This window comes from Mustela nivalis, assembly GCF_964662115.1.
Source record: "Mustela nivalis genome assembly, chromosome: 16".
Taxonomy (NCBI): domain Eukaryota; kingdom Metazoa; phylum Chordata; class Mammalia; order Carnivora; family Mustelidae; genus Mustela; species Mustela nivalis.
The window spans coordinates 45,051,566-45,076,496 of NC_139035.1; the positions used below are offsets into that span (position 1 = coordinate 45,051,566).

The 24,931-nt window shown below is 56.0% G+C and overlaps 1 protein-coding gene and 1 long non-coding RNA gene across 5 annotated transcripts; one reads left to right on the forward strand and one right to left on the reverse strand.

Moving 5' to 3' along the window:
- Window positions 1-1,928: 1,928 nt before the first annotated feature.
- On the reverse strand, window positions 1,929-24,261 carry SLC41A1 (solute carrier family 41 member 1). 4 transcript variants are annotated; one of them, XM_082702587.1, is made up of 11 exons: window positions 24,185-24,261; window positions 20,533-21,574; window positions 12,930-13,037; window positions 11,766-11,837; window positions 11,002-11,146; window positions 10,714-10,860; window positions 9,953-10,100; window positions 9,039-9,118; window positions 8,016-8,150; window positions 7,568-7,716; window positions 1,929-4,499 (listed from the first exon to the last, which is right to left on the reverse strand). In XM_082702587.1, the coding sequence occupies exons 2-11, from the start codon at window positions 20,905-20,907 to the stop codon at window positions 4,314-4,316; spliced, it is 1,545 nt and encodes a 514-aa protein (XP_082558713.1). In that variant the 5' UTR covers window positions 20,908-21,574; window positions 24,185-24,261; the 3' UTR covers window positions 1,929-4,313. The 4 variants fall into 4 exon arrangements, with proteins under 4 accessions (XP_082558713.1, XP_082558712.1, XP_082558714.1 ...); XM_082702586.1 differs by lacking the exon at window positions 24,185-24,261 and adding an exon at window positions 23,293-23,708; XM_082702589.1 differs by lacking the exons at window positions 1,929-4,499; window positions 24,185-24,261 and adding exons at window positions 5,076-5,409; window positions 23,293-23,688.
- Window positions 16,613-18,940, forward strand: LOC309849717. Its single transcript, XR_014303857.1, has 2 exons — window positions 16,613-17,101; window positions 18,651-18,940. It is a non-coding gene; the product is annotated as an uncharacterized lncRNA (long non-coding RNA).
- Window positions 24,262-24,931: the final 670 nt, after the last annotated feature.

The following is a 24,931-nucleotide window of genomic DNA, read 5'->3' on the forward strand; positions in this document are numbered from 1 at the left end:
TTTTTTTTTTTTAAGATTTTATTTATTTATTTGACAGACAGAGATCACAAGCAGGCAGAGATGCAGGCAGAGAGAGAGGAGAAAGCAGGCTCCCCCTCGGAGCAGAGAGCCCGATGTGGCGCTCAATCCCAGGACCCTGGGATCATGACCTGAGCTGAAGGCAGAGGCTTTAACCCACTGAGCCACCCAGGCACCCCAACCTTACTGATTTCTTAAATGTTCTCATGGAAAAAAAAAAGAAAAAAAAGGAAAAGAAAAAAGAGGGGTGCCTGCATGGCTCAGTTGATTGGATGTGTGCCTTCGGCTTGGTCATGATCCTAGAGTCCTGGGATCGAGCCTCAGGGTTCCCTGCTCGGTGGGGAGCCTGCTTTGCCTCCCGCCCCTCACCTCACTCGTGCTCGCCTCTAATAAATAAATAAATAAATAAAATCTTTAAAGAGAAAAAAACGGTAAATATGTGAAGTGAAGGGTGTGTTCATTAACACAATGGGGGGGAAATCTTTTCTCAACGTATACATGTACCAAATTATCATGTTCTATTTTATTTTATTTTATTTTTTTAAAGATTTATTTATTTATTGACAGAGAGAGATTACAAGTAGGCAGAGAGGCAGGCAGAGAGAGAGAGGAGGAAGCAGGCTCCCTGCTGAGCAGAGAGCCCGATGCGGGACTCGATCCCAGGACCCTGAGATCATGACCTGAGCCGAAGGCAGCGGCTTAACCCACTGAGCCACCCAGGCACCCTCATGTTCTATTTTAAATATTTTACAAATGTATTTGTCTATTGTACCTTCACGAAGCTGGAAAAAAAAGGCTAATGACTGAGATGAGTAATGCTCAGCATTTAGCATATGCTCGGCAAGGTTGTCACACGTCCTGTGGGGGAAGGGTCCTGGGTGGACAGGGGTTCCTAGCAGAGGCTTTGGCGTCTGACAGACCTGGGGGCACCACACGGGGCCTCTGCTCTTCCAGATCTGCCGTCTCAGAAGCACAGCCTTGTCACAAACGTGTGTCAGTGTGCGTCTCATGAGGCCACATTGTCACCCTCTGCCCTCCAAACTCCAGCCACACGCGACTGGAGGCTCATTTCCCTGCCTCGCAAATCGCTCCCTCCTCCAGACGGCTCCCACTGTCTGCTAACTCCAATTCCCCTTGGCTTCCTCCCAGACTCCCCTGACCCTCGAAACTAGATTTCACCTTTTCCATCCACCTGCTCCCGTAGCCACCCTCCGTGTACCCGTGTGGTCACCGTACTGACACTGCCTTGTCATTGACCCATCTCCCACCCTTTAAATAGTGACTGGTTAGTATCTTGGGGTTTAGTGCGTGCTAGGCACAGAGCTCAGTACTTTATGCATTGCCTCGCTGAAGTCTCCTAGCAATTGTAGGAAAGAGGTATTAGTGCAGATAAGGAAGGCCGGGCTCGGAGAGGGTCCAGGATTCCCTAAAATCAGGAATGCAAGCGGAAGATCTGGGATCTGAATCCGGGCTGGTCTGACAAACCTTCTGCAGTCCATTGTAAATTTCTAAGGGCTTCCAGGGTTGAATACAGTGAAGGCACGTTCTCAGCACTCGACAAATTAGAGCTGTTAATAATTTTGACCCGACCAGATGGTAAGACTCTGCAGTGAGGGAATCTTACCCCACAGACGCTTGTGTTCCTCAGCACAGTACCCGAAGGAGGCGGGCTCCGTGTGGGGAAGGCGAGGACACTGCACTGGCTTCTGGTCTGTGTCCCAGAGCACCGCTCATTTTCAGTAAATGACTGATGTGCACTGTGGTTTTTTCTAATCACACATCTCTATTTAAGAGCTGTTTCTTTCCTGGTCATGCTCTGGCCCCTTTCCGCTTCTGAGCGAGGATCGCCCGGGTAAGACGCACAAGAGGGGACCGCTCTAGGGTAAGACGCATAGGAACCAGCCACCATCTAAATAAACGTCCTCTTTATTTTACCAAATATAATTTATCAGTTACGTTGACATTTGTCAATTCAGTTATAGTAACTATAAATAATTCTCTTAAGACACAGTTCTGTAACTTTTTAAGGATACAAGAGTAAACCAATGTCGCTCCTTGCAGCCAGGCCAAAAGTACATGCAGTTTGTGCAATCGGGAAAAGAAATGAATCTTCCACGGAAGTCCACTTCATTTTCTTTTCCCTCTCACCCCGCGGTCCTCCCTTTGCTCACGCACTTGGGGCTGGGGGCGCGCCTGCCTTCCTGCTTCTTCGGCAAAGAAGGAGGCTCCAGAGTCTCCAGGGTGGCCTGGCTGAACTCGGGAGATGAGGAAGAGGTGACGGACTGGGGCCAGGGTGACAGGGGGACACAGGGGAGTGGCCTCAGGGGCAGGGGAGCTGGTTTTGGTGCCGTACAAGAGTGTGTGTGCAACCGTGTTCGCAGGTGGACGGCGAGGCGAAGAGAGGGCCCGAGGGACGAGCAGCTGCAAGCCCAGGCTGGTGTTAATGAACTCCGCTGCCCCCATCCCCAGTCCTGTGGTCTCTACCTTTCCTTCCAACTGAAAGACTCCATAAGGTAGCATGGGTGGAAATGGATGGAAAGGACAGACAGTCTCTGGAGGAACCGGCCAAGTTCTGGGGATGAGGCACAGGGTCGGGAGGACCCGGGGTCACTGCCTAGCCTGCCCCTGGAGGTGGACCTTTTCCGCTACAGAGAGGAGGGTTGATGGTGAGGCTGCGGATGGGGAGCCTAGGGAAAAACCTGCATCCGAACGCTCAGATTCGCACACATGCGAGTGTGGACAGATTTCTCATCTGGTCAGAGCAATGGGTAGGGCGGATGCCGAGGCTCCCCTGTTCCCTGAAGCTTGTGCTGGGCAGAGAAGGGCAGCCGCAGCCGGTGCCGTCCAGCCTACTGGGTCCAAATCCTCTGTCGGGCGGCTAGTGAGGACAGGTGGAGGGAAGAAAAGGTGAGGAAGGGTATAGTTCAGGAAGTGAGCTGCTGGTGGAGCGACGGGCCTGGGGGCTCTCGTGGGGGTCGGCCTGCACAGAGGGGAGATCGGGAGGCAGAAGCTGGCCCGATGACACAGATGCAAACGCTTCTAGCAGGGAAACTTTCTCTGCGAGATTGGAAGGAGCACAAGGCCTTTGTATCTGGGGATGAGGTGAGCTGAGAGCCGGCTCCCTTACCGCTGGCACAGGACCTACCATGCTGCTCAGCGGAAGCCTCAGACCACGCCCGCACGGGACTCCTCTTGGGGAGGCTGTGCACTGGCTGAATGGGTGACTGAGGGCGTGATGGACGAGGGCAGAAGCCAAGACACAGGAAACCTCCACAGCAGGACAGCAGGAGTGATCTCAGGAAGTGAGGGGGACTAAGGTGACCCCGTGAAATGTCATCGGTGGCACTGAAACAACCCCGGTTGCCCTCCGCCTCCCAACCATACCCCGCGTCCTTGCTCCCTGTCCCTAATCTCGGAACTCAACCTGGCAAGCTCTGGGAAAGCTAGTGTTGAGACAATTAGACATCAAGATTGAACAGAAATAAACAATCGATGCTCTGGGCCCTGGAAGGACGTAGATCTTGGTAAACCTATTGGTGGCCTTGGGTCAACAGAGACCAGGCTCTGGTTCATTTCTTCCCACTGTGACAATCAATGGGAAGAAGATCAAAGGGAGGGGTTCGCCATGTTTATCAGGCAATCGGGTAAGAGGTGTGTGTGCGATTTGAATGGTTAGTCCACCTCCGTCTTTTTTGGGACAGAGGGCCGAGGATAGGGTTAGGGTTACCAGGGGCCAGGAGCAGCTATCTCTTTACTAGTGCTTTGAAGTTGGTCCATTTCTAGAAAAAAAACGTGTGTGTGTTTTAGGAGCTGGCGGGGGAGGGGAATGATATTTATCTCTCTGTTCAATCAAAAAGAAAAAAAAAAAAGGAAAAAAAAAGAGAGAGAAAACAAAAACAAACCCAAAAAGCCAGAGCCCACGCACACAGGGTTTCTCATTAGGGCCACGACTGAGTTTGCTAAAGCTAAACCAAATGTCCCCCAACCCCAGATGGAAACCCCCGCCTCAGTCTACCTCGCCTGGAGGCACCCACCATGAAATTGCACTTGGTGATTGTCTCAAAAATCTACTTGTACTGCTTATCTCAGTCCATCTGTCCTGTCGGAATTCTTGCTATAGAAACTTGGCTCAATGTATAAAAATTCCCATTGAAAATAATGAGAATTCGGTATCAAAGTGAAGTCCTAGAAAGAGGTGGGAGTGTGGAGTCGGGTAGGGGGAAGGGGAACAAAAGAAAAAAATTTGAACAGAAAGTGCATGGGGCGGGGAGGTGGGCAAAGGTGGAGTGACCAGGCTAGTCCCCGACATCCGTGTCTCGGTCCCCGATGAGCCAGAGGACATGGAAGCTGAGTGCTAAGAGCCCAGTGCCAAGCAGGTCCCCCAGAGCCGTCAAGTACGGGATGGAGAAGTTGTCTGGGTCCAGGCCCCGGCCCCACATCCAGTGCACCATCCAGTCTGCGATGTACAGGAGAATCAGCACCTGCGGAGACAGACGGGCCCGGCCTATTGCCATCCCCTCTCTCCAGGGGGAGCCAGAGGCCACTCAAGAGAGCACATTCTTTGTAAGCCCGGGCTTGGCCAGCCACAGTCCTTATGCTGCGATGCATCTTTCCAGCCCAACCAGACCTTATGTTCCTCTGTTGCACAGTCACCGCCTGGGGCAGACAGTCTGCGTCCCAGAAAGATACTGCTACTCCCCAAAAACCACCCCCAGCAGCATTACATCCTGCCCCCAAGTGGATGGAACGAAGGACTCCAGTGCCTGCCATGGGGGCCTCTCCAGGGGCCTGGCACAGGGCTGGGGCCTGGAGCTGGCTTTTCATGCAGGGATTTCTCCTCAGAGCAGAATGGAATAAGGACAGTGTTTGAGGCTGCTGCTGGCACAGCTGCCTGAGGAACATTTGATTACACCAAGCTAGTGTCCTCCTGGCCCTTTCCATTCTGCTGTTGTGGGCTCAGACAATGCAAGTCTAGTTTCACGTGAGCCCAGCAAAACAGAATTACAAGTAAGTCGGCCGAATAGAAAGCAGAGAGTGCACATCAATTCAAAAGACACTTTGGATTATCTGCTGCTTTATCTGTGCCCTTGCTTCCCTTCCATGTCTACAGATCAAGCATGATCTCGACTAGACCTCTGCTAGTGGGCCCAGGACCAGTGACATCAACAACAGCTGGAAGAGGGTTAGGAATGCAGAATCTTGGGACGCCTGGGGGCTTGGCTGGTTGCATCTCTGCCTTCAGCTCAGGTTATGATCCTGGAGTCCCAAGATCAAGCCCCGTGTTGGGCTCCCTGCTGGGTGGGGAGTCCGCTTCTCCCTCTCCCTCTGCTCCTCCGCAGCTCATGCTCTCTCTCTCTCTCTCTCTGTGTCTCTCAAATAAATGAATGAAATCTTAAAAAAAAAAAGAAAAGAAAAGAAATGCAGAATCTCAAGTCCACTCTTAATCTCCCAAATCAGAATTTGCACTTTAGCAAGACTCCCATACACTTTGAAGTTGGCAAAGCACTTGATGTGCAATACCAGGAAAGAGTGGGCGGGCCTGCATCTTCGCTACACTCAACACCAGTCCTGACATCTGGGCTCCTTAAATGACCGCATCTGCGTGAGGGTGAAATGCTTTCTAACGGTAAATCTCCAACTCAGTCATTTGGGAGGGAGGTTTTACTCTTGACTGTACTTTGCAAAAACTGTGGTATGTAAATTCTGCCCTAAGGAGCTCAGACGCAGGAAATGAGACCTTGGGCGATCCTGAAGCCAGAACTGATACCTAATTTTAGGCCAGCTTTGTTGTTCTCCAGTCTTCTCTCTGAGGCTCTAACACCCTTCCTGCTGCCCCACCCCCCGCCTTGCACACAGCTCCCTGGTGCTCCCATGGCCTGCCCCTGGCCCTGTGAGTCCCCCATCGCCTTGCGTCCTTTCCAGCAGCTACAGAAGAGTCCCAAATAAAGAGTGTGACCAGGACTTTGGGACATGCTCTAGGAAGGGCATGGTAGCAGCTGTCTGCTCATTCCAGCCTCATTCCAGAGACACATGGCTGAGCGGAGAGAGCAAAGCGATCAGGAAGCACTCTCCAGGGGACTCAGCACCCCGCTCTGGCCCTCCACAGGCCCAGAGGAGACCGCAGAGGTGAGAGTAGGAGCCCAGGGCTAAGCCCCAGCAGCAGACCCTCGGATCATCCCGTCACACCCCCCACCCCGCCTTCCCCACGGAGTATACTCAACTCCAGCTTGCAAGGGGGGTGTGGTGGCGAGGCAAGAGCCTATGGCTGGTTCTCGCTAAGCTGTCCCAACACACAGTCCTTTTAAGGTTTGAGGTGAGGGGCTAGAGGATGAGTGTTCACCCAGAGGGAACTGGTTACATGGGATGATGTAATCTATAGGGCAGAAGAATGCCGCCATAACAAATCAGGTTGCTCTCCTCCTTAGGTATCCATGTGGAATGATCTCTAAGATCAACTGTGCTGCGAAAACACAGGCTGTGGACAGTGTGTAGAGTGCGTGATGGGTGTGTAAAAAAAAGGGGGAGGAAAACAAGGAAAATTATATGTTTGCTTGTATAAATATAGCAGGCGCTTGAAGGATATACAAGACACGGACTGCGTGGATGGCTGGGAGGAAGACACTGGGGGACAGAGAGAGAGGGCGGGAAAGCAGAGCTTTCACTGTGAACCTTTAAAAAGTTTTGAATGACGGGACTGTTATTATTACTCAAAGTCATGTCTATGGAAATTGACAATGTCTAACAGGGTGAGTGTGGCCCCAAGCGGAGCATAGGAGGGGGCTTGTGAGGGGCGAACAGGTCTGTGTCTTCATGGGTGTTGGACAGATGGATCGACACAGGGGACAGGACCGCACAGAACTATACACGCGCGTGCACGCACACGGGTGTGCGTAAAGCCGCTGTCATCTGAGTGAGCCCCATGGACTGTTCCGAGGCTGAACGGCTGGTTCTTCGATGGGGCTGAACTATGTGAGAGGCTTCCAGTGGGAAAACCGGCTGAAGAGAAATTAGGCCTCTGTGTACCTCCTATTTGCAGCCTCTTGTGAATGTATAATTCTTCCAAAATAAGTAGAAAAAAATAATGGGCTAACACTACCAGGGAGAGAGTGGATTGTGTCAAAGAACAGCCAAGGCCAGGCAGGATCCCGCAGAGGACCCGGTGTGGTGGATCTGACACCGTTTTGGGCTCTAAAACCCTTCATTCAAATGACATCTCAGGAAGCCCCAGCATGCAAAGCAGCCAAGAGGCGCTCTGGGGCCAGGCCAGTGGGGGCGCCCCCACTCCCGGGGTCCACCTGCCCGGCATCCGACAACCACCACCTGCCCACAAACCACTGCCTTGGGTCCATTTCTCTCAATTGGCAAATGTATCCCGGAGGCTCAGAGAAGTGAAGCGACTGGGCCCGAGTCACACAGCATGTGAGTGACCCTGTCAGATCCACACCCAGTTCTCCGGAGCCCCTGTCCTGCGTCTCTTGGCCAGCCAGGCCCAGAGCACGAGGCGGCAGAGTGGGTGGCAGGCCCTCCCCGCGCTCCTGCCCGCCTGTACCTGGAGCAGTGCAGCTGTCATGTAGAAGATGATGAAGATGAAGGTGAGCGTCGTGTGCCCGCCCTGCATACAGCTGATGGTGTAGAGGAACACCAGGTGTCCTGGAACCACGAGGAGGAAGAGGACTCGGGCCGAGCGAGAATTCACATCTGGGGCCAGGGGAGAGAAGGGAGGACGAGTGAGGAGGAGGTGCTCCACTGTGCCCCAGGACAGCAGGGGGCTGACAGTCTCTACCTCACCACCCTGAGGTCCCCTGCCCCAGTGGCGTCCCCAGAAAGGACAGTCTCCCTGCCTAGGATCTACTCTCCAGAGAGCCAGTGCAGCCCGGCAGAGAGGGAGAAGTGACCTGGCCAGGTCCCAGCTGTTTCTGAAGGGAGGTTCCCTCCCTCACTGTTGGCCCCTCCCCCCAGGGCTGGCACGGACCAGGAGGCTGGGACTCTGCCATTACCGGGACTGAAGAAGGTGGTGCAAGGACTGGGGCAGCGGCGAGGGGTTTGCTCAGAGTTCTCGCCTGGCATCCCGTTCATGTGCAGGAAGGTGGAGATGCGGCTGGCCTGCACTGCCACCAGATTCCCCCCAACACCTGCAGAGGGGCAAAAGTGCTTAGACGGGGTGGAGTGAGGAGCAGGGAGGGCGTGACACATCACTGGTCCCCAGCAGACAACGATTACCGCCCCCCCACTCCACCAGGGAGTCTTCTAGTTGCTTCTACCCTCCTCTCTATGGAGACACGGCTGTCCCACGTGCCCCCAGGGTGACTAAGGGTGCAGGAAGGGGCGCCGACAGATCTGCCCACTCAGGCAGCCTGATTTCACCAGCATAGCCTGCACACCTGCTGTCCCACCCAGCCGAGGGGACAAGGCCTTGCCCTGCCCAGCCCCTGTCCGAGCCGACCCAGGCATCCCACGCTCCTGTGCTGGTTCCAGGAACCAAGTTCAAGTGTCAGGTTTGAGCTCTGGACTCTGGGGCCTGTCCTAGGAACCGAGTTTGTTGTTTGCTCTCCCAGCCCCGACCTCTTCCCTGCTCTTGCCAGCCTTGCCCAGAGCTCTGAGAGGCTGACTACAGACCGCGTCCCGCAGGCTCCCTAGTGGGCTGCTCCTCATCCGGTTTGTTCAACAGGAGCCACCAGGACACGTCCTGGGAGGTGGAAGGAAGGCAAGCTCGGGTATTCTTTTTTCCTTTATCCCTCTCTTTTTGGCAGTGGCTTATCCCCGTTGGGGGCAGAAGAGTGTTCTCTCTAGGCTCCTGTAACATTTTTTTCTCCCCTTGACCCTTGAGGATGAGGGCTTCCGGCTGTTGTTCATCTCTGGGTCCTGTCCCCGCTCCCCGCTCTGTGAGCCGCCCCTTCGCTCAGGTCTGAGCTATCTGAGCCGGATGCTCTTGCTGTGGGAGTCCTGACTGATCCGGAGGCCCCCGCCTTCTCTCCTCCTGCCCCTCTCCTTTTCCCCGGCAGCTGACGCCAAGACCTCACCATTAATCACAGGCGTGAAGACGGCCATCCCTGCAAAGTTGGGGTCAGAGACAGTCTTGTCCAAGATGAGGCCTCCCACACTACAGACGAAGACAAAGTGACACAGAGATCACTGAGACGTCGTATGTCAGTTCCGGGGAGGACAGGCTCATCTGGCCTTGGCGAGCAAGGGGCTCCCAGGAGTCCTTTGTCTCCTTTGCCAGAACCAGTTGCTGCTTATAATATTCAGACTGGGCACAGTGCCCCCCCAGAGCAAACTGGTGGTGTGGGGTCAGGCCCCTGCCACCTGTACCTGCCCCCCGGGTTGGCGAGAGGAGCCCGGGACGAGCCGCCCACAAAGACCGCTGGTGTTCTGCCCATTAGTCCCCCTTGTGGTAACAGCACTGGGCTCATTCTCAGGAACCACCTCTCTCAAACTCAGCCCCTATGGTTCAGGTGACATTGTTCTACGGATGGCTAGGCCCCAGCCCCAACCAATCAGAGCAGCACATCCCTGAGGCCACAGTGAGACAGGGACAGCCATGTGACTGGACGAGAGCCAGTGAAATTCTCTGGCGGGACTCCATGGAACTGCGGACAGACTTCTTCCCGCTGGAGTTAGTTGGAACCTTAAGCCACACGCCATCACAGGCACAAGCAGAACCAAGAGAGACCACCACAGCCCAGATGGTGTCATCAATAGCCCTGAAACCAGCTGTGCCCTTCTCGTGCCTTAAGCCAGTGCATTCTACTTTTCAAGGAAACCCACGTCAGGTGGTTTCTGTCACATGTGACAGAAGGCCATGGAGCTGATACACTCTGGAAGGTGTTTCTAGACTCTGTACCACTTTTTCTCTCTCCAGGGCTCACCAGGGCATCTGTGAGTGGGTGTGAGAGGGGGTGTGAGAGGGCATGTCCCAAGGGCCCGAGCCTACCTGCTGATGGCCATGGCGATGATGACAGGCTCCCAGCCCGAGTACAACACCTCCCTTGTGGCTGGGCTCCGTCGGGCCAGCACCACCCACACAGGCAGCAGGGCCACGAAGAAGGCACACACCAGGGGGTAGATGTATTGCCAGTCATCTGAGAGAGGCAGAGAATAGGGAGGTAAGCGCTGCAGCTGCCGGCTTAGGCCTGCCCCAGCTCAGCCTGACAATAATCCGGGCAGGAACCAAAAACGCAACACAACACGACATGCAACACAACACAACACAGGACCTCATTGATCCTCCCTGCAAGCCTGGGGGTGGGGCGGGGAGCCTTGTCCATTGTGTGGATGAGAAACCAAGCTGAGAGCTCCTAGGCCTGGAGCTAATCAGGGGCAGAGACCAGCTTCTAACGTCCCCTGCTTGGAGACCCAGAAGCACAGTCTCCCAGCCCCTTCTCCATGCTGCGGGCAGATTCCAGGCTTCAGCTTCTCTCCTTCAGCCCTTCCCTTTTACTCCTCCAAGGTAAGCAGGAGTCTGCAGGACCAGGCAGGCATAGAGTTCTCAGATCCTTTCCCCTGTGGCCCTGCTGCCTTGTGTGACTTTGAGAGTACTAAGCCTCAGTCTCCAAGCTCGGGTACAAAACTTCGCTCCAACCAGATGGTTAAGAACATAGAGGAAAGCCTTACACATGTGCAAACCCACCACTGTCTCCCCACAGCCCACCGGGGGATCCGCCCTGGTCACACCCCCAGTGGCCTCAGCCTCACCTCGCTCTAGGTAGAGTCCCCAGCTGATGCCTGAGAGCAGTGCCAAGGTGATGAGGTCACCCAGGCTGGCGGCAATGGGCGTGGCCACGTTGTCTGGGTTGATGCCAATCTTTCGAGAGCCAATGATGACTCCGATCATGATCATACCTGGGGAGGAAGAGGTAGGGCCGGGCAGGGGAGAAGAGATCAAGGGGTATCAATGAACAAAAGGAGAGACTGGAGGTGCCAGGCCCTGCGACACCTCTGAGGCCGCCTCCCTCCTCCCCTGCCCCGCCCGTCCTTCCTTACCCAGGACCAGGGAGGCGATGAAGGCCGTGGCCACGCTGCTGGCACAGAGCAGGAAGGCGTGCGGGATACTGAAGTGGCCGTCAGGGATCCAGCCGAAGACAACGGCTGCGATGGATGCCAGGAAGCCCACGACCGTGGCCTGCACCTGAGGCAAGAGTGGTAACTCAGAGGAGCTCAGGGGCCGCGGGTTTCCTAGCGCAGGTCGCCCGAGTGCCGGGCCAGCCTTCTGCCTGACTCTTAGCAGCCCCAGGAGGCAGGCTGGGCTGGACTGTGCAGTCCTCCCAGGCCGGAATGATGTCTTTATTTATTTAGTTTCTCCCCAGACACTAGTCCTGGGCAGTGCACCCCGCAGGAGCCGGTCATCCCTCTGGGGATTGGGGTGAGAATGAGCAGAGCCTAAGCCTGCAGTCAGGAGACAAGGCCGGGACTCAAGCGGGGAGACTCCCAGTCTGGAACCCGTGTCGCCTCACACACAGATTTGACAACGGTGGTCGAGGACAGTCCGGCACTCCTGAGTCTGGTCTGTGGGAACTCGAGCCCAGCGGACCCCTGCGAGCTGGCCCCTGACATGGGACCTGCTGGGCCCTCCCCGTCTTGGCTGCTGGCCTGGGAAACTTGGTTCCCTCCTAGAGCCGCTTCGGGAGCGGCCAGCTCGGCAGGATGCTGGCGCCTCACTCTCAAGCTGGCTAGGGCTGAGCTCAGTCTTTCAGATTCCTGACCAAGGGGGGAGCTTAGCCCACCCTCTCTAGTCTCTGCTTTCTTACCTGGATGAGGGCCATGTTCCCAGTGATCATGCGCCAGAGCTCCTTGGGTGTGTCCATGTGCCCAATGTTGGCCTGGGAGAGGGAGGGCAAGGCTTGAGCTCCAGGCTGGAAAAGGCCTGCGGCTCCTTCGTTAGGACCCTGCCTGGATCAGGAGGCAGTGCACAGGGTCTAGGACTCGGGGACGGGGACATAACCCCTAGGGAACATGAAGCCGCATCAAGGAGGCCAGAAGGAAGGAGCTAACAAGCCTGAGTGAGCTCCTGCAGCTGGGTGGGGGCAGAAAGGAGGCTCCCAAGGCGGCCCCTCCTGGTCCTCCTCTTTTCAGGACGGCTCCATCCTGCGTACTGCTCCTCCCAGGAAGCCCGTGCCCGAGTGGGTCAGAGTGACCCGATCCCTGGCCCTGCAGCCAGCCTTCTGTTCCAGCGCAGGTGCTGGTGCGGGGCTGAGTCTGCAAGAGGGTTTGGGAAGAACGACGTGGCCCAGGAGTACTCGGGAAGTCAGGCCGTGGGTGGGGGTGGGGTGGGCTGGCTGGACCAGCTGCTGCGCCCTCTGCTGCCTCCTCTAGACTTGTAGCCACATGGGCCAGCCCTGCCCCCCGCCCCCCTCCCTCCGCCCCACTGAGCTTTTCTGCTTCTCACCTTCCACCCCAGAGCCCTGTATCTGGTCCAGTCTCGGGACTATCATGGCCCACCTACAGGGCTGTGGGCAGGGGGACTGATAAGCTGCCCCTTCTCTACTCCCTTAGTGAGGAGCAAGCTGCCTCGAGGGAAAGGGACGAATGGGGGGCTGGGAAGGCCTGGCTCCGCTCCTGCCCAGCTGCGGGGCAGGGCTGGAGATCAGAGGAGGCCCCCATCTGTGCAGGTGGAGGGACCAGCGTGATGCTCGCGGGTCAAAGCTGCACAAACAGTCACGAGGCGGGTTGCGGAGCAGGGGGCGAGGCAAGAGTCCAGGGATGGCCGGGACATCCAGAAACCAAGCCTGGGAACCACTCCGGGCAGGGAGCCCCTGTGCAGGAGCAGGACACGCGGGCCGGGATCTCCCCACACCTTCCCACCCCAGCCCCACACTCCGGGCCTGGGCTCTTGGGAAAGGCCTGCAGTGAGCTCTCAGTCTGGCTCCACGCCGCCCCGCGTCTTCCGTGTGTTTCCCCGCCAGGACACTCACTGCAGTGGACAGCCTCGACGCCAGGGTCATTTCCAGGTTCCCCTTAAGCCCCAGCAGTGCAGGCACTAGGATGAAGACCTCGGTCACCTTCTGGAAGACTTCCCAGTGCTACAAGGTGAAAACAGAACCCAGGGATTTCAGTGCCCCAAAGAGCTGGCACCAGGTTGAACAGATAGTCTGGGACCAGGGGCTTGAGGAGGAAGTGGAATCAGCAGGGCGTGAGCACGCCGGCCGCCTTTTCCCCAAGAACCCTGGACCCAAACCAAGACCACGGTGCTCCAACAACACAGCCCCCCCCTTCTTGCCACCCAGAAACAGGGAGACACGGAGGTGTTCTTCCAGGCGGAAGACCCCAGCCTGGCTCTTCTCCCTCTGCCTGCTTTCTGGAGCCGACGGACAGGAGGTAGGAACCCACAAGGCCATCACCCCAGGCTACCTTATACCCCAGAACTCCTTTGTGATCCCCCCCTCAAATAGCAATCCCCAACCTCTTTGCCTTCAGCCTAGTTTCTCCCTGGCCTCAGCCTTGGGTGGTGTTGTCTCAGCTGTGAGAGCTGGGCACCATGGGGCTGGGCTGGGGCCGAGGAGATTCGAGTTTGTTTGGTTTCTGTGTCCAAGGGCCTTGGGCCTCAGCCACAGCAACTCTCCTCTCCAATAGGCTCTGAATTAACACAGAGGCCCGGGGCCTCTGCGTGCTGCCTGCAAGAGGCTTCTTATGCGTCCTCTGCAGTCCCTCACCCCACATAGCTTCCCCAAGCTCTCAGGTAGGAGAGGCGAGCGTACGCCTCCAGGAAGAGCACTGGATTAGGAGTCAGGAGACCTGGGTTCTAGTCCCAGGCCCATCAGGCCTCGCTCTCCTACCAGCTCCGTCAGCTGAGAGCTGTTCAGTGCCCACTGCGCACTAGGAGAAGTGCTCTCCGTGCATTTGCTCATTTCGGCAGATCAACAGTCTACTGCCGTGGGGGCTGTTTTGATCCCCATTCTGTGCGTAAGGAAAGTGAGTTTCAGAGGACACTGTGCTTGTTCCTGCTAAGGGGGAAAAGCCAAGGAGCCAGGATTGGCTATTGGAAAGCTACTTTAATTGCAAGTGAAACTGAAGACTTGCAAAAAAGCCTGGGATTGTGCCTCCCTGCCGGGGCTGACAGCTTCGTGGGTTCCTTTCTTTGTTCTTTATTTGTTTCAGGAATGGAACGCCTTCAGGTTGGGAGGAGGGGGCAGGCAGCCAGGCAGGCTTATGGAGGTTGATGAGGGGGTCAGGAGGCAGAGTACTGTAGGTGTGAGGACACCGGACTGAGAGCCTTGGGTCTCCTACAGAGACCACGGTGATGGGCCTCATGATATGTCCCAGCATCTGCCCACAAGGCCCAGCGTGGGGACCTCAGGCACACTATGGGGGCCTCAAGCTCCCGACTATAAAATGTACAATCTGGGGCCATGCTGGAGGGTCCCTCAAGGCCGTTTCAGCATTGTCACTCCACAGTTGAGACACTGCAAATCAACCCCCCAATGAGATTCATCACCTTATACCCATGAGGATGTTACTACAAAGATACCCTAGGAGATAACAAGTGTCAGCACGGGTGTGGAGAAACCAGAACCCTTGTACACTGTTGGTGGGGATGCAAAATGCTACACTGTCTATGGGAAACAGGAGGGGGTGTCCCCCCAAAATTAAGAGTCTCATGCTCTACTGACTGAGCTAGCCGGGCACACCCCCCCAAAATTAAAAATAGAACTACCATGGACCCAGCAATCTCGCTGCTAGATACATATCCCAAAGAAGGGAAAGCAGAGTCCTGAATTCATGTTTGCTCACCCACATTCCTAGCAACATTATCCACAATGGCTGAGATGTATGAGCAACCGAGGTGTGCACAGGTGGATATGGACACATGAAGGGTGGTACACACATCCAGTGGGATTGTATCCATCCTCCAAAAGGACATTCCAACCTGCGCTACAGCATGGGTCCACCTGAAGGACATTATACTAAAGTGAAATAAGCCAGTCATAAGAAGACAAATACGGTGTGATTCTACTCATGTCAGGTGTCCAAAGTAGTCGAATACACAGAATTGAAAAGTAGAATGGTTGGTTGCCAGGGGCTGCAGAGGATTTAGTGTTCAGGGTTTCCGTTTTGTAAGATGAAAAGTTCTGGAGATGTTTCACAATGATGTGCATATACTTAACACTACTGAACGGTATATTTAAAAATGGGTGAGGTGACAAACTTTGTTAGGCATTTAAAAAAAAATAGTAGTAATAACAAAATATGAGCAAGGAATAGCAGAGGGGGCTAGGGCTAGGGCCAGAGACCTGGGGAGGCTGGACACCAGGAGCGCCTATAAGGTAAGGATTTCTCTTCTCTTGTCAGAGTGTGTTTTGTTGGGGGGGGTGCCTGTGTGGTGGGGGGGACGTCCACACCAGGACTCTGGGGGAAGGGCACATCTTCTTAGGGCTACAACATATGCTGACCTGAGCTCCTGGTCTGGTCCCTCACAGGCGGAGGGCCTAGGACTCGCTTTAGGGGACCCCCTCTCCGAGACTAAGGATGGGAAAGAACCCCCTTGCTCTGCTCCCTCTCCCCCAGCAACAGGTGCTGAGCTTTGAGGTACCCACAGGAAGAACCAGGCCCTTGCAAATGCTGGAAGGGATGTGAATCCCTTCTCACTCCCCTGGAGGAACTCGGGCACTGTTACTCTTAGACACGGCTGATGCCTACCATTGGGGTTCCAGTTCCCTGCAGGCCTGGCCACACTGGGCTTTGTCCCATTCTTTCTCACCTGAACTGGACCGAAACTGGACAAAGAGCTCCAGAGAGGGGAAGAATTCTCCTCGGCTCCCCTCTTCTCATGAGGGTGGCTAACAGGGGGTTTTCGAAGCTTCTCTTGGAGCACAGCCTCATATCCCTCCTCCCTGCAGACCACCTGCCCCTCCCAGCTTCCAAGCTACTAGCTTTGTGTTGAGGCGTCTGTAACGAATATGGGCGGGCAGCGTCAAGGAGCCTGGACAGACATAAGCTAAGCATATGCATGGAATATTGTCTCAACTGTTTGTAAGGAACACTGTCTGTGTGATTATTTAAAGACAAAATGTAGGAAGTACAGCTAGGCCCCTCTGGCTGCCCCCGTCAGCACTCCCAGAGCCCTCCGCCTCCCAGCACACACGTGAGCAGGACCCAGAAGGTATAGGGTTTCAGCAGTGATGAGCTGGGAGGCAGCCCAGGGGAACAAGGCGCCACAATACCAGGCTCTGTGCAGAAGTCTTCCCAGCCCACACGGAATTCAGCCCGGGATTTCACACCACCTGACCTCCAGCCCAGGGCTGGCCAATGCCTACACACATTCTCCACCCACAGAACCTTCTCGAAGAGGCAGCTCAGGCGGGGGGCAGTGGGAGCTTCTGACACACACACACACACACACACACACACACACACACACACACGGGCCCCCAGAGGCAGGGGACGTGGAACCAGCCTGGGGGGCAGGGCAGCCCTGAGGTTGAGCGGGTAGAACGTGGCAGGGGAGACAGTGAACGTCTCTCTTTCTTCCTTTGGCCTAATTCAGGCCCATCCTGTTCATCCTGGCTGGGAGTGCCCGCCTGCTCCTGAAGCCGAACCTGTCAGCCAAGCCCGCACCCACGCCTTCCTGCTCTGCTGGGGATAGGAAAGGGCACGTTCCAGGAAACACTGCCCCACTTGGCAGGGGGAGGGCGTCCACAGAGAGCAGTGCTTTGCAGAAATGCCGCTCCTCTTCCCTGCCTTTCTCCATCCTAGAGGGGCCTGAGGTTGAGGGCTCAGGGGGCTCTGCTATCCAGGGGTGAGAAATGAGACTGCTCCCCCATACCCCCAAATAATCCTGACTCAAAGCGATCACTGTAAGTTTCAGACCACAGCAGCCCAGCTGGTACCCCTTCTCTGTCCTCACTGTCAGTTTCAGACCGCAGCAGCCCAGCTGGTACCCCTTCTCTGTCCTTTCCTCTTGCCTCTTCTGTCCCTCACCTCCTCCAGCCCCATACTCTGACTCCTGCCTGTTTGGGGAGTTCGGCTCCGAGCTCTCCTCCCCACACCCCACACCCCACACCCCACACCGGGACAGCAGAAGCAGGGAGGAAAGTCAAAGCCAGGAAGAGCTGGAGTCAAGACATTAAGAAGATGAAAATCCCTAGAGGTAAGCTCTGAGCACCAGGCTGTGGGGGACCCCAGAAGCTGGGCTGGGGTTGACCTTGTGGGGTGAGGACTGAGTCAGATCCCCTGTCTGAGGCTTTCCCCCTCTGCAGGCATCCCAGGCATCCAAGGAGGAGGGCCTCGGGGCAGTGCCTGGGTATTCAGGGCTGTACAAATTGTGAGAAAGCAGGTGGTCCAGGAGGACAGGTTCCGTCCAGGAGCGCAGGTGGCCCTGGGAGCAGGTTCCATCCAGGAGCGAAGGTGGCCCCGGGAGCAGGCCAACCAGGGGGGACCGCTTCTTTCCCCTCCACTCCACTTTCATCTTGGTGGACTCCTTTATACACACAGCAGGGAAAGGAAGCTGGACGAGGAGGTGTTTGGGCGACGGGTTTGTCTCCTTTCCTTGAGATCCTCAGCAAGTGAGTCGTAAGTTAAAATAAGGACCTAGGGGTCCCACCTGTCTTAACACAGCTGGGAATTCCGAGGAAGCAACCTTCCCCAACCTTCCCCACCACCTCCTGTCTCCCCTATCCGTCAAAAGGCTGACAGCAAAGGGGAGTGAGATGCCCCCCAATGGCCTAGGACCAGACTTGGGGGGGGCTGGCACAGGTGGCAGATCCAGAGCCAACTATGTTCAACCAGCTCCAGTCCCAACATGGGGCCTGATCCTGCTTTCCTTCCTAAATATCATGGGAGCTGGCAGCCACAGTGGGACCGTGGAGCGGGTGGCAGTCCATTTAGCCTTTTTCTACTTCTGGCTGGTACACCAGCCCCTTATCTCACTGTAGAGGCTGGCTGTACACGTTGACTGGGTGGAAGGGCAGATAAGAGGCAACAGAAATGACCTTCCAGAAAGAGACTGAGTCTTCTGCAGTAGTAGGGAAAGATGGGGGGCCCTGACCAAGGAAACACTGGCATCAACTCAGACTTCTGCTCATTTGCTCTGAGATGCTGGGGACACTCTCTAGCCATCTCCTCCAGATGGCCTCAGTCTCTTAGGCACTCCCAGATTCTGTCTCACTGAAGGCCAGCTTAGCTTATGGAAGGGGGATACGAGTGTGAATCCCTAGAAATCATCCTTCTCTTCCTGAATCTGAGCTTGTCAACCACCCCTCCCCCGCCCTGACCTTTGCCTCCCTGGACGTGGAATAAGAATGTCCCTGTGGTCCCATGTCCTAGTCTTTCTGCACCCTCCTCCTCCCCTGATATCACTGTAGCCATCTGCTTCAACCCAGCTGTGGCAGGAAGGCTGGGGGAGGGAGGCAAGGACAAACCAGCCATTGTCATCCACATCCAATGGACCCTAGCTCTAGGGGTGGGCCTAAGGGCCACACCGAGGGCAATTGCTGGCCCTCTGTGGGCATGTTGGGCAGGCACCAAAGGTCCTTACCAATGTCTTTGGCTCATGGGTGCGGAGGCTGGTGGTGGGGCAAGATGTCAGAAGCTTCTTCCAGCTCTGGAATTCTCCAAGTATGTGGGAATGGGGTGGGGGTGGGAGACTGCTAAGGACCTTTGCTCTTGTTCACTTTAGAATATAACTCCAATTGTTCCAGATTCTGATCCACCCTGTTCTTCAAGGGAAGACACAGAGAGCCGACTCCTCCCTAAGTCTTTAACCAATTGGTGAACCATGGACATGGTGTAGGCCATAGAGGTTAACGGCACCGGCTCTGAGTCAAGACGACCAGGGACAAGTTATCCAATCCCTCTAAGCCGAAGGTTCCCTAGCTACAAAATGGGAGATGATTATGTTTCCTCCTCACGGACCTACCTCCAGAAGGGCCTAACAAATGCTCACCATTACTGTTATTAGTACCCAGAAAATAAAACAACTGGAACCTGGTGCTATGCCTCTATGTAAGTACCAAACCAGAACTCAAAACTCTTAAGAATGAGAATCAAGGTCAGAGGAAAGGGATGGAAGAGGCGGAGAAACTGCTACCCCCGTCTTATTTCTCCTCCTGCCACCAGCCCCGCTCACTGCCCTAGGAGGCAAAGCAGCCACTAGGGGGAGGGATCCAAGGCCTGCCTTCCCAGCTCCAGCCTGGCTTCCCAATCTCCTTGAGGAACAACCTGGAAGATAGTAAGTTAGGAGAGAGGGACTGCAGCACATTCTGGCATGACAAAAACACCATCCTCATTAGCAACAGGCTTCTCCTAAGGGCTCAAGTCAAAGTGGTCCGGGTGGACACCATTGACAGAACCACCTATAACCAACCACCCTCCGTTCCCTGGGACACCAGCATAGTGACCTCCATCCACCAGCAGGCCTCTCTGCATCACTGCACCGGTAGGGCTGGCTTGGCACTGAGAGGGGATACTGAGTTCCACGTCCTCCTGGGAGATTTCATGGTTAGGGACAAATTGGAAGGTCCCCAGGGCCAAGGCCAGATCTCCTCTAGTCTTTGCATTTCTCCAAGTACCTAGGACAGAGCTCAGCATCCAGCAGGAATTTGATACCTGCTAATGATTACCTTTGATAACCCTAGAGCCTTGGGGGAAACTCCACCGCGCTTGTCATCCTCAACTTCAAAACTCTCCCCTGGTAACAAGACTGGAATGATGTCTTGGACCTGAAGGTTCTGGGTGAGTCCTAACCTGCTGTGCGTTACATAGCATATTCCTGGCTCTCAGCTTCCAGGTCCTGCCAGTTCCCATCCTTAAATTTACCCAGTAGCCCCACAAAGAGCCCTCTTTGCCTAGCGCAGGTTCATGAAAGACAGGTAAGAAGCAAAGAGAAGAGGGAGGTCTGCCCAGGCCCGGTTATATCCAGTCCCCATTTACGCCCCATAATTAGCACTTCCAGGTCTTGCCATGTCAACCCCCCACCCCACCTCCTGCCCAAATCATGCATCAGATAGCATGTGCCCACCCCCGTTCCCCAAGGAGATCATGCCGAGGTTACAGGCAGATAAGCAACACAGAATGCCTTTAAGAACCTTCCCACTTAATCTGAGACCCTCTTGGCAGCTGAATAAATTCCTACCCAGCAGGGGGATGGAGGGGAGACTTGAAACTGAACTTTCTACTGTGGCTATCCTTGAAACCCCAAGTGACGGGAAAAGAAAGCATAAAGAGGAGTCCCATGTAAGTGTCTCCCCTATGGAGCTGGCTCAGGAGGAATGCCCGGGAGGGACAGCAGGCAACAACCTCATTCCATCTCTCCTCCTCCAAGCCTGAGCTCCGGAACAAATTCTGCTTCTGTTAAGCAATGCTGCGCTGACCACCTCCTCAGGGCTACTGGGCTTCCTCGAGGCTTCTGTAGAAAGTAACTAGACCAAGAAGAAATCGAGGACATGATCCAAAGGGAAACGGTTCTAGGAAGCAGCAGCTGCTTCTCACAGGGAGGTGGAGAGAAAGCTACAGGAGTCGGTTTCCCAGGAGGAAACGGTAGCCCCAGGCTCATGGTCAAGAGCTGCCCTAGCCAGGTCCTACCTGCACGATGTCCAGCACCATGCCAGCAGCCACAGTCCCAAAGCCTGCCAGGAGGAAGGGGAACAGCACTTGCAGCCCGATGGAAAAGGAGGTCTCCTTGAGTGGGGAGGGCGGTGCAGGGCCACGGTCCGTGCTGACATCATCACTTTCATTGCTCTGGCTCCCGTTCTCCAGCAGGGCGTCCTCCTCCCGGACCCCCTTGGCGTTGGCCCGGGACTCAATCACCACCACCTCCACCCCGGCCCCATCAGGCCCCAGGAACTCGGAGGTCCCGGCCAATGGCTCTCGCCCGGGGCCATCTGAAGAGCAGGGTGAGGGAGCAGGGCCAGTCCCGTTGAGCTGGTGGGTGTCCTTCGGCTCTGGCTTAGAGGACATGACGGGAAGGGAGGAAGGGAAGGGGGACCTTTCCTTTCTCTCTCCCTCTCTTTTTTTCTTTTTTCTTTCTCTCTCCCTAAGTCGGGAAAGCACTTAGTCTTGGGATGAACCCAGGCTTGGGCGCCGCGGGGTCTCTTCCCACGGCTCTCTGCTCCTACCAGGCGCTGCAAAAATGGATCCAGCGACAGGCAGCCCCATCAAGCACTGCAGCCGCGAGCTGGAGGGAAGCAGGAGACCCCCCACCAGACTCCACAGCCAGCCACCAGGGGTGCAGAGGCCTGACTCCGGCCGGCCAGCGCGCTGTTGCGGGGAAATGTATCTGGCCTCTTATCTTCTTTGGTTCTGAGCAGCAGGCTCCTCAGAGCCGAGGGCATCCAGAGTGGAAGAGCCCAGTCAAGTCGGGGGCACCCTCGGAGGTGGCCCTTCTTTCATGAAAAATAGCCTGAGTTCGAATCCCCCAGAAGGCAGCCTTGGCCTAGGGCTGTGGCTCCCGCCCACGCCTCTGGCTGGGCTCCTTCGGCTTCTCGCAGCTCCTCGGGCTCTGCTGGTCCAGGCGCACTGTCTGCTGTCCTTCCCCTTTGCTCCAGAGATTTCCTTCCTTCCTGGGAAGACCTTGTACTGCCCCAAATCCCTGGTCCTTCAAGTCACCGGAATCTGCGTGAAACACCTGGTGTGGGAAGGAAGAAGACAAAAAAGAGATGTCATGACCTAGCCGAGGACAGTTCACACCCAGACGACTTTCCCACAAGGCAGGCAAAAAGGGTTTGCTGATTTCCTCGTTCTTTTCACTAAAACTACCCATTCCTGCCCTGTGAACTCTGCAGGCCCAGCAGGAGCTATCCCTGCCCTCCTCCTGCCCAGCAGCCCACTGCTGCACAGGGATCATCTCACTGGTCAACAGCATTGAGATGAGGCCGGCCTGGGGATTGGGACGATGCGGCTGGCGCAAGAGACCTTGACATTGTCTTCTCGGAAACCAGGGGTGGACAGGGATGTCCTCGGGGAGATCCCTTCCTGAATGTTCATTAAAAACTCAGGATTATTTAAGTGTCGTCTCCCAGTGGGGTCAGTCATAAATTCAGTCACAAGCTCCCTGCCACACAGCACAGACACCCCACTGTAGAAAGTGATTGTTTACAGTCACAAGACAGCTGCGCAAGAGAAACAGGCAGAATCTGATCATTCAATGAGAGTCTCCAGACCCCTAAATGTCCTAGCCCCCGAGACGGGGAAAACAAAACAAAACTAGGAGGACTCCCTGGGCAATGGGGCAAGACTGCCAGACCAAGGCCAAGAGCCAGAGGCCTACCCACTCCTGCCCTTGAGAGTCAGCAATGTTACAAAAAGCTCAGACGCTGACTGGGATCCAGGCTTCTGTCTCTACTTCTCTCCCCCCTGCTCTTGGCCCTGTGGGTCTGTCAGATAGGACAAGAGAGTTATCTCAGTTTGAAGGGGGAGAGGGCAAAACTATTGGTTATTATGCACACGTTTCAGTTCCCTAGGTTCACCCTGTTCCCCTGGGTGACTGAGAGTTGGATATAGTGGAATTCTAAAAAACAAAAACAAAAAACAAAAGCAGCAAGCAAAAAAAAAAAAAAAAAAGTAAAACAAAGCAAAGCAGAATACAAAGCAGTATAAGCCAAAATGCACTTGCTCCCAAAGGCCACCATCTAGATGGAATGGCCCCACTTTTCTTGTTTAAGGAATGCCCAAGCCCTGATCCCACTCTATCCCGTTTCACCAACATAGTTCTTACGAGGAGAAAAATAAATTTAAAGAGAATTTCCCTAGGCAGGATGAACAAGTACTTAAGTATTCCAGACACACACAATTAGTCAACTCCAGTTTGGGAAAGGGTGATTCAAACTCCAGTAACTGACCCATGGGAATTGTTTTCTCTTTCTATGGGCTCAAGTCACACATCCAGATTCCCTTTTCCAAACTCCTAAAACACAGTCCCGTGGTTCTCTCGGGTTCTCTCAAAGACCCTCGCGGGAGATCCAGAAACTGCCCTCAAGGCGGGAGAGATGCCCCTATGCCAGCAGCGTCTGCTAGAACTTGACCCTCCCTCCTCCTCGCGTCTTCCTGCCAGGCCACCTAAACTGAAAGGGGGCTCGCAGGAAGAGAAGCCTGTCCCTCACCCCACTCCTTCCACTAAAGACACTCCGGACGGGCCTAAGGCCCTCGGATGAAAGCAGCAAAAGTGAACCAGGATGCCCTGAGGAGGGAACAAAAAAGACCCGTTTCAGTATCTGCAAACCCAGGGAGGGGGAGAAGTAACTGGGTGGCCTCCCCCGCCTCTCTCGCATTCAGACTCAGCAAATGCGCTGCGCGCCAGGGCTCCCGCCCTCCGCCACCCACCGCCCCAGACCCCACAGGACTGACCTGCCTCTCGCTTGGGAAGAAGGGGGGCGCCTGGCGAGTGGCAGCAGGGACCCGTGGTCTCGGGGGGTGCAGGGCTCCCCCTCTTCTCATCACTCCTCCTCGGCAGTCCTCCTCGGCCCCCGGCGTGCCCACCCCCCGCACCCCCGGCCAAGGCAAGCGTCCAGCCGCGACACCCGGCTCGCTACATTTCGCCTCTGCGTTACAGCGAGGCCGCCGCTCCGCTTCCACGAGGGGTAGGTGGCCGGGGAGGGCAGGATATACCGCCTCGGGCCCGGGCGGGGGGGACCCGGACGGGGGGACCGCGGGGCTGAACTCACTCGCCCCCAATCGCTTCTTGCCCGCGGACTTGGGCCCGACTGGTTGGCTGCTAGTGGCAAACGTGATCTAGGGCAGACTGGGTGGCACCCCCCCCCCCATCAAAAATAGGTTCGGGATGGACAACGGCAGCAGCCAATCGGAGGCCGGGGAGGGGGCGGGCTCGGCCTCAGCCCGGCCCCTTTCCTTCGCTTTGTGCCCGGGAGGCGGGGCGCCGGGGAAACGCAGTGCGAGGAGTGACGGGAGCTGCGGGCCCGCGGCCGGTGTCGCGAGCTCGCGGGTCCCCTCGCCCGACGGCCGGCGACCAGAGGTTCCCGCTGGCCGGCGCTCGCGGCTCAGGCCACCTCCTCCGGGGTCGTCCCGCCCCGCCCCGCCGTGCCGGGAGCCCCCCTCGCCCTTTAAAGGCGTGTGCGCCTGTGCGCGTTTCCTCGCGCGTCTTGAGTGTTTCCTCCAGCCTGTGGCCTCCGGGAGGACCGGGAAGCGTCGGTGTGGGGCTTGCCAGCTCTGGCCCCGCGGGCTCAAGCAGCCATCCCCGGGCTCCTTCCCGCGCTCGGCACCGGGAGAGAACCGTCCCCACCTCGTTCTTGGACACAGCCCCTCTCTGGTTGGCTCGGCACCTCGCGCTGCCTCCGGATCCCGCCTTCCACTAAGCAAATGGCTCAGCCCTGACGGAACCGGCCTTAATAACGTCCCAGTTTTGGAAGGGGTGGGGATGGGCGGGCGGGCGGGAGGGAAAAGAGGTCAGACTCGCGCCGAGGGTCCCACGGGCACCACCTGAGGGAGGGGCGGGTGGGGGGAGCCTGTCTTCCTCTGACCCCTTGATCCTGGTGGCAGCACAGGGGAGAGAAGTCTCCATCCCGGCCTAAACGAAATCCAACTTTCCCTGACGCACCTTGTGGGATCAAAGAGGGGTGTTCCTATCTCGCTTTTTTTTTTTTTTTTTGCCACTTCCTCCCTGGGGTATCTCCACCTTTCCAAAGCAAACTCAGTACCAGCTCTCTTTGGGATGTTTTTGTGAGGGGGTGTGACCTACCCCAGAAAGGAATTGCCACCCCCCAGGTTTTCCCCTCTTGTCAGTGGAACCTGTGATCAGTGGTTCCTTCCTGCCCTCTTCCACTGGGAAAGTGGCTCAGGGGGCATTCTAGCGTGACTCCAGACCCCTGGATGCGGTTTGGAATAGAGATGGGCCTGGGGAGAGAACACAGTACTGGGTTTGAAGCTGTTGGCTGCCCCTTCCTCTCTCAGACACACAGGAAAGCACAAGTACCCTGAGTAGGTAATTCCTTTGGATGCGGTGACGATCATGAGCGCCTGGCCCCCTACC